At 39.0% G+C, this 9421-nt stretch overlaps 1 protein-coding gene across 2 annotated transcripts in view; it reads left to right on the top strand.

Moving 5' to 3' along the window:
- Positions 1 to 8447, top strand: part of DHTKD1 (dehydrogenase E1 and transketolase domain containing 1) — a 55020-nt gene extending 46573 nt beyond the window's left edge. For both annotated transcript variants that reach the window (XM_080810484.1, XM_080810485.1), the window contains exons 14-17: positions 3454 to 3536; positions 3870 to 4039; positions 5377 to 5462; positions 6476 to 8447. In XM_080810484.1, coding sequence (XP_080666610.1) covers positions 3454 to 3536; positions 3870 to 4039; positions 5377 to 5462; positions 6476 to 6577 — 441 coding nt within the window. In that variant the 3' untranslated portion in view covers positions 6578 to 8447. The remainder of the gene's footprint in view (positions 1 to 3453; positions 3537 to 3869; positions 4040 to 5376; positions 5463 to 6475) is intronic.
- The last annotated feature ends 974 nt before the right edge of the window (positions 8448 to 9421 follow it).

A 9421-nucleotide genomic window follows, 5' to 3' on the forward strand; every position in this document is an offset into this window, starting at 1 on the left:
AGGTTGACTGTATATAACACAAACCATTGAAAGCAAAACCAGAGAAAACCAGGTCTAACGTACTATATTGAGAGTAGCAAGTTGGGAATGCCAAGCATTTTGATGAAAACCAGTGGTGATATTCATCGGCTTTTACTGAGATTTTTTTCTGTTAAATGATTTATCAGTGGGTAGAGTCCTGTTTCAAACATTACAACAATATAGCTTATTGCTATAACATTAAAAGGGTACATATATTCTCTCTCTCTCCTGTTCTTTTTCAAATAAATAAATAAAATCTTTAAAAAAGAAGAAAAGGTACATTTTGTCTGGGTTCACCTGAACTGGGTGTTAAGCACACAATATGTGGTTATTTTATTTGTTTTTTTTAATTTATTTTATTTGTTTGTTTATTTATTTTTGTGTATATTTTATTTTTAATTTATTTTTATTTTTATTTTTGTGTGTGTGAGAGAGAGGGAGGGAAAGGGGTTGCACGTGTGAGCTGGAGGGGGAAGAGCAGAGGGAAAGGGAGAGAATCCTAAGCAGGCTTCACGCTCACCACAGAGCTGGACGAGGGGCTTGAACTCACCACTTTGAGGTCATGACCTGAGCTGAAATCAAGACTCAGACGCTTAACCGACTGAGTCACCCAGGCGCCTTCCACAATATATATTTTTTTTAATTTATTTATTTGTCAGAGAGAGAGAGCGAGTGAGCACAGGCAGAGAGTGGTAGGCAGAGGCAGACGGAGAAGCAGGCTCCCCGCCGAGCAAGGAGCCCGATGTGGGACTCGATCCCAGGACGCTGGGATCACGACCTGAGCCGAAGGCAGCCGCCCAACCAACTGAGCCACCCAGGCGTCCCTATATTTTTTAAATAATAAAAATATGCAGAGTTCAAGATAATAAATATTGTTAAGCATCTATCTATCCCATCTGCGAGCATTTTTTCTGGTTTTATATGAGAGTCTTAATTAGGATTAACGTTCAAAAAACCTTGGCACTTGTTCGGATGCTAGGCAAAGGAGGTAAAAGAATTGGCTCTTCAAGACTGCACTGTGCTTCTCACGAAGGTTTGAGAATGTATATTTGGAATTGAGGGGTGTTGAGGAAAGCAGTGAGTGATTTGCCTCTAGTGGAGGTCAGCACCCACACGAGCCCAGAGTGGGTGCCGCCTCAAATTCCGTCCTCTGTGCCCCTCCACTGCCTCTCCCTGGTGCTGACCCGGGGGTCAGTACTGTGGAAATGTACTTCCCGTTCTTAAAACGATGGCGTGGTTCGTGTGTGTGATCCCCTTATTCTCATTTGCTCCCCTGACTGTGCCTTGAACAACCTTGCACATTGTGAGATGGCTTCCTCGGTCTCGCAGCATCACAGGACATTCAGAATAATGAATGCAATCCCTTTAACACGTGTTTCTGATGGGGGTCTTTCGACACAGATGTTTTGAAGCAACAGTGTTAAAGGGGCTGAGTCCATAATGCAGATTACTATAATTTATTTCTAAGAAATATGTATGTCTGGGATTCTTGACCCAGTTTTCATTATACCCCTAAGGGTGTCACCGGCTCCCTCAATCATTACTATAATGGCATGTAATCACATTAAATATAATGTATGTATATTACTAAGTATTGAGTGAACAATTAGAAATTTTATTGAGAATTTTTTTGCTGTTTCTAATGAGAAAGAGAGTTCACATTCTGGCCCCAATAGTCCACTCCTCTCTCATGTCTAATATATAACTTACCAAATAAGTGAGGCCTTGCTCTGGAGCCTTGAAAATATCAACAGCTAGGGGCCCCTGGGTGGCTGTGATGGGTAGGTGTCCGACTCTTAGTTTTGGGTTAGGTCAAGATCTCAGGGTCATGAGATGAAGCCCTGAGAGCTTAAGATTCTCTCTCTCCCTCTGTCTCTCTGCTCATACACTCTTTCTCTCCCCCCCCAAAAAAATATATATATATATAGTCTCAACAGCTATCCTATAGATTTTTTTTTAAAGATTTTATTTATTTATTTACTTATTTGACAGAGAGAGGACGAGATCACAAGTAGGCAGAGGGCAGGCAGAGAGAGAGGGGAAGCAGGCTCCCTGCAGAGCAGAGAGCCCGATGCAGGACTCGATCCCAGGACCCTGGGATCATGACCTGAGCCGAAGGCAGAGGCTTTAACCCACTGAGCCACCCAGGCGCCCCTATCCTATAGATTTTTAAGTGAAAAACTACTCTTACTAAGTAGCTAAATATCTTCATTAAACATGTAAGTCCTTCTATTAACTGAAAGTGAGTACCACCATTATTGAAGTCTGGTTTCTTCCTGAAAATTAGATTATTGGTACAAGTGATCTAGCAGAACGGAAGTCCACCCTTTCTTTCCATGGTGTATTCAGAGATGACTTGCCATATGACAAATAGGACTCAGGGCTGTAAGAAGTTTGCCTGACAAGTGGTACCTAAGTTCTACCCAAATATCCCACCCAGCTCTGAATTCCAGTTCCTTTTTTTTTTTTTTTGCCTTACTGAGTTCTACACCTCCATGTGGGGCTTGAACTGACACCAAGATCAAGATCAAGAATCACTTGCTCCACTAACTGAGCTAGGCAGGTGCCCCTCCAGCTCCTTTGGATTCCTACCCTAGGAAGTGGGAGCTGACTAAGGGTTCAGGGTGGAGAAAGATGGCTTCTATCATACATTATTTAGCAATAAGAATAAATAAAAAATAAGAATAAAATAAATATATATGATATATAATAAAATATATATCTATATATAATAGGTAATATATATTATGTAGACATATAGATAATATATAATATATAAAGTATATATTTTTATTTCATTCTCTTAGTGAATATTAATTTTTTAGGGTATACCACAGTATCCCCCATCAGCATGGCTGCCTATCAGTGGACCAATCAAAATGTATTCACATTTGAGAATAGATTATGGGGCAGTGAACTAGAGTTGTCTGTGTGCTAAGTTCTTTGCAACAGGTACTTATTTAAATTGAGCTCATTAATAAAATTTCTTTTCATCACAGAAATATTCATGTATTGTTCCTGCTTGTTCTGACTCATTAGGTTTCACGTATAATTTTAGTCAAAATCCTAAAGACAGAAATCCTTGTCCTAGTTTAGCTGTTTTTGTTCACAAATGTCATTTCTGATTCCAACAAACCAAAGTGTATTTTACTGAGACAAAAAGTGGGATCAAACTGAAATTTTGATTCTAAAAGTCTTGTTCCAGTATCGCACAAAAGGCAATCTGTAACCTTGAAAAAGTAATTTTATTCTGAAATATACACAATTGGTATTTTTTTTTGAAAGATAGTGTGTTTGCTAGTGCATATGTTTGTATATATGAGTCCTAGGAGGAAAGTTTGATGTTATTTCTGGGTAAAGATCCCTTGAAAGTGCAGGCATCTTCAGCTCCTTTCTTTGGTTGATAGTTGTGTGGCTTTTTACCCTCCTTAGGCAGCTGTGTCAACTCTTCAAGAAATGGCGCCAGGAACAACATTCAAGCCGGTCATTGGCGATTCATCTGTGGATCCCAAAAAGTAATTTGCTGTGTATCTCTGTTTTCATACTCTGCCGTAGAATTTTAATTAATGGGAAAACTAGTTCACGTTAGGGAACGCAGAGTGACCCAAATCTCCTCTATCCTGATAGAAGTCCTCTGCCCCCACGGGGCAGGAGTCAGAGTTTGCATGGAATGTGGAGCTTCAGAGGCGTGTGTTGCGGAGGAAGGCCACAGGGCACAGCATGTCACTGAACCCAACTACAGAGCCCCCCACTGCTTCCATAATGAAGCATTTTCATCAACGCAGTCTCCTCTTTCTTTTGATACAATTCTTTCAGCTGTTTCTCCTCTACCCCATTCTACCCAAAAGGGTCAAGAGGCTAGTGTTCTGCTGTGGCAAACATTTCTATGCCCTGCTGAAGCAGAGAGAATCCTTAGAGGCCAAGAAGCATGACTTTGCCATCATCCGATTAGAGGAACTCTGCCCTTTCCCACTGGATTCGTTACAGCAAGAGATGAGCAAATACAAACATGTTAAAGGTACAGCATTATTCTTGGTGGGGTTCTTTGGGTTTTAGATACCTGAAACCGATTCCAATGTCTCATGTGGAAAGGGATTCCGGGGCAGTGAGAGTCCTTAGAGGATTGAATCTTTTGGAATCGGGAAATATGGGGGAAGAAAAAATACTGCTAGAGCCAATGTTTCCTTGTCTTTTCTGGTGTCCCTTTCAGTAAACACCCCCCCTCACTTTAAGGTGTGTCGTTTCTTGACAGGTTGGAGGTAATCAGTGCTATACTATTGCTTAGGATAAATTGATGGAACTGTAAAAGGCAAGCCTTTACAACAAGTGGGGCTTCAGTAATTAGACATCTGTATGTACTGGGTACGGACATTAACTCAGGATCACAGATCTAAATGTAAAGCATAAAGCTCTAAAACTTCTAGGAGAAAATCTCCATGACCTTTGGTTAGGCAAAAGATCTGAACCAAAGAATGGGATGACAAATAACTGCATAAAATGATACTTGACATAATTAGTGATAAGGGAAATGCAAATGAAACCCAAATGAGATACGGCTGCATCCCTATCAGAATAGCTAAAATGAAAACAAAACATTAAGTTGGCGATATTGAGAGCTGATGAGGAATGGAAAGTGGTACAGCCACTCTGGAAAATAGTCAGTTCCAACACACAGTTGCCAGTCCACTCTGAGGTATTTGCCCAAGAGAAATGACAGTGTGTTCACAGAGAAATGTCTACCACAGCTTCATTCATAATTGCCCCAAACTGGAAACCACCAGGATGCCCTTGAACCTGCAGATGAATAAACAAAGATATAAGGTACATCCTTGCAATATCATACTACTCAACAATAAAAGAGAGTGAACTATGGCTTTGGGATTTTGCTAGTTCAAGGGAGCCAGAAACAAAGCTTCCATATCGTATAATTCCATTTATCTGATGTTCTGGAAAAGGCAAAACTATAGGGAGAGAGAGAACCTCAGTGGTTGCCAGAGGCTGGGGTCATAGGAGGAGTTGCCTTCAAAGGGCAGGATGAGGGAATTTTGGGGGTTGATAGAATTGTTCTGTATCATGAGTGAGGTGCTTGATACGTGACTATCATTTACCAAAAAACAAAACAAAACAAAACAAAAAACCACACCATGCCATATTGGAAAGGCATATATTTACTTGAAGAGAGCTAGCTATACACACTGTATATGTACATATGTGTAAGTATATGGCTATAAGGTGTCTATGTATGTACATATGCACTGTGTGTGTGTGTGTGTGTGTGTATATATATATAAGTATTGTGTGTGTGTGTACTGTAGGTTTACCTGGAGTATTGAAATGAACTTTCTTCTGCTATAGATTTTATTTGGAGTCAGGAGGAGCCTCAGAACATGGGACCATGGTGCTTTGTTTCTCCAAGGTTTGAAAAGCAGCTGGCCTGCAAGGTAATAGCTTTCTCTCTTACAGTGTTTTGTGTATGTGTGTTATTTCTCCTGGAGTGCCAGTAAATGGGTTTATCCCCCATTAGCAGTCCAATTCTTTTTTTTTTTTAAAGATTTTATTTATTTGACAGAGAGATCACAAGTAGGCGGAGAGGCAGACAGAGAGAGAGGGGGGAAAGCAGGCTCCCCGCCGAGCAAAGAACCTGATGCGGGGCTCGATCCCAGGACGCTGGGATCATGACCTGAGCCGAAGGCAGAGGCTTAACCCACGGAGCCACCCAGGCGCCCCAGCAGTCCAATTCTTTTAAAGAGAAACTAAACTATAAAACCTAACTTAGACTGGTTTTTTTTGGAATGAAATGCTGAATGTTTATCAAGATGTATATGTGTACGTGCTAGTATGATGTAAGAAAAAGTGATTATACTTAAAGTAAAAGCCCTTACCTGTCAGCTACCTTTCCCACTAGTCTTGTCGTAAAGGTCACAATCCAGGCCCTGGGGGAGCAGGGTGATGAGTGGGCTTGTATTACAGTAATGGAGAAGAGATGCCCACCAATGCTTGTTCTAGGCTATTCCACATAGCTGGGGTCCATCAAAGGCCAAGTTCTTACTGCTTAGACTGCCGGGAGGGAAGAACAATGAGAAGAGCGAATGGGCTTCTGTTTCTCTTCCTATCCTGCTTCAATTAGAACGCACTTCACACATTTGTTACTAGTTTGTGGGGTCAAATCATTGTCATTGTTCTAATTTAGGAAACTCTGCTGCTAAAACCAACAAATAGTTACTGAAGAATGGGACAAATTCAAGAATTGATCTCCCCTGATGGTGCCTGGGATTTAGTTTTTAGTTGTGACCTGTATTTCCTTCCAGTCTATTCTAGGTGACCCATTATTTTTCCAAAAAGGTGATTTGTGGTTAAACAAGCTAAGAGAAATGCATGCCCTGCCTCGGGAGAATAAAGCCGGGCTCTGATCAGGTCAACAGTTCATTTTATTTCTTTTCTGCTCTTATCATAGCTCCGTCTTGTGAGTCGACCCCCTTTGCCAGCCCCTGCTGTAGGAATTGGCACCCTTCACCTGCAGCAGCATGAAGATGTCCTCACCAAGACCTTTGCTTGATGGTGTCCTTTAAAACAGTGTTACTTCCTTTTAAGAAAACAAGCTTGAAAAGAAAAGCCGGCTCCTTTGCTCTCTTCTTCCATTAGGCAACATGAAAAGTGTGTGTTCCTCTAAGACGTTGGGATTGATGAGGAACATTTAATCGGAATACACAGAGTAACCAAGGGATTTATCCATCAATCCATGAACCTGATGAGTCACCTTAATCCTTGAAGGTACAACAGTGTTCTGTTTTGGTTAAATCTGAGTGAGTTGTAGAACCAGGGCATTACCCAGACTTTTTCAGACCATGTTTTCTCATTAGCTCTACATGCCCAGGAAAGGCTCTTTAATTTGAATTTACAGAATTTACATGCAGATCATCTGGACATGACTTCTCAATTTGCTTGGTGCATGTCACTTTCATTAATTTTGCCATTCTTTATTCAGAGTCCTGTGACTACCAGTGTTTTCATTTTATGTGATCTCAGGGGCTGCTTTCCAGCCACAGTGAAAAATGTTTCACCAAACGCTGGAGCAAAGCTATGCTAGTCCTGATGGATGTTCTTCAGAAGAGCTGTTTTCACCCACTGACCTTAAATATCCATCCCATTACAAAGGACTCGGGATGTATCATCTTTTTGCACAGTATTATTAAGGAGTTTTAGCTACAATGAAATTGATTTGTCATCATATCTTTTTTCCCGCTAAATTCTTATTGCAGTGATATCTTAATATTTTTGATTGACTTTTGGTGTCTGATATGGGGATTTCAGCTCCTGGTTAGTCAGTCTTGCTGCTAAAAGGGTATGATGAAGTGATGTTCGTTTGTGGTGTTTAAGGAGCATTTTAACTTTAACACTGAAAACTTCCAAGCACCAGGTTCTTAGGGGTTTACGGAGATCACCAGCCCATTGCATTACCTCTGAAACTTCATGGAAGCTTAACTACAGAGCAGCAAGCTGTGTAGCTTAGTGTCACTTGGTGCTGCAGGGGCTCTGCCATCTTCCATTCTGGTGCTATGACAGTTTTTCTTCGAAATAATGGAGGAAGTGCTGGGGCACTGGAATGGCCTCTCCCTTTTTTGGCGACTGATAAAGTCTTTCACAATCAACATGTAGGTTGTTTGGGCCACAGGAGTAGATTTGCAATTCACATCTTCAGTATGCATTAGTGTATTGTTTTAATATTTCTGTAATATTCACAGCCCTTTTATTCCTATGCACCTTAATGCTTCCTTCCTGTGTCAAGCCTTATAAATCGTGTAACTCAGTGCCACGCATGTAAATCGGTACAATTACAAAGTCTATTGAAAACGGTTATCAGTGTTGTATACTGAACTAGAAAAACGAAAGGCCTGTCATTTTTTTCAGATCTCTTGGTTTCTTGAGTTAAAAATTCCAGAGTTGAAACGCAAAATGAGATGGAAAACTAGGGTTTTTTTTTGTTTTGTTTTGTTTTTTAGAAGTTTAGATTTCTTCTAATTTCTCTGGTATCTTATTATGTCTTCACCACCATGAACCATGAAATTGTCTTCTAAAAAAAATGTGTCTTCTGTATCTTAACCTTCTTACGCTCAATCACTGTTGCAACACGGGTCAGCATTTTTAATTATGTTGTAGGAAAGGACCAAATCAAATCCCATAATAAAGTATGGGATAAAAATATCATAGCAAAATTAATTAAAAAAAAACCTTTATTGTATTCCTCTGGGAAATTTGATAATGTGATATTTGTATCCCATTTATATCTATGTTAATTTCATATTCAATGAAGAATAGAGCTCAAATTGGGTATTCATTGAAGAGAAGTATTAACAACCATGAAAAAAAATGTTGATTTTGTCTAAAGTGACATATTCTTAGTAAAATAAAATTTTCTTCTTTAAGAACCATTTGCTCCATTTTTCTATATGCATACTTTTTAGAAAATATTCTAAAGTGTAACTTCTTTTAGCCTGACTGTATTACTTCTGAAGTTTTTTTTTTTTTTTTTATTCCTTGACTGACAATAGAAATGTGTCCATTTTACAAAAGCGAGGAAATGCAGTTTAAAGAAACTAGGGGTTCCACAGGAAGGAAGTCACAGATGAGAATCAAGACTTGAATCTTGAGGTTCCAAAAGCTTCACCTCCATTTCCCTTGGATATACTTGGATATTTGCTTTTCACCTTCAACTTCTAAGTTTCATGTTAAAACCATCACATTTGGGGGAAATTTGGACAAAATGTTTTTAAATCCTCAATATTTACAACCTACTATTAATTCAAATAAACAACTCCTAAATTACTCAGTGGGAGTAGTAACTCATTGTCTTGCTTGTATTTAAATCTGATAAAGCAGTCTAAAGCAGACTGTTATTTCCCCATTGCCATTTGCAAAATCAGTTAATCTTAGAAAACTTTTAAAAAAAGTTTTGTTATAAAAACTTTTATATATGGGGTGCCTGGGTGGCTCAGTGGGTTAAAGCTGCTGCCTTCGGCTCAGGTCATGATCCCAGCGTCCTGGGATCGAGCCCCGCATCGGGCTCTCTGCTCAGCGGGGAGCCTGCTTCCTCCTCTCTCTATCTGCCTGCCTCTCTGCCTACTTGTGATCTGTCTGTCAAATAAATAAATAAATAAAATCTTTAAAAAAATATATATATAAAAGTATGTACATACTTTATATATATATAAAAGTATATATATATACTTTTTATTTTATATATATAAAAGTATATATATACTTTTTATTTTATATATATAAAAGTATATATATTAAATATATATATTTATATATAAAAGTATAAAAGTATATATATAAGTATATATATATTAATATATATATTTATATATATTTATATATACTTATATATTATATATAAATT

Source organism: Martes martes (assembly GCF_963455335.1).
Source record: "Martes martes genome assembly, chromosome: 8".
In the NCBI taxonomy this organism is placed as follows: domain Eukaryota; kingdom Metazoa; phylum Chordata; class Mammalia; order Carnivora; family Mustelidae; genus Martes; species Martes martes.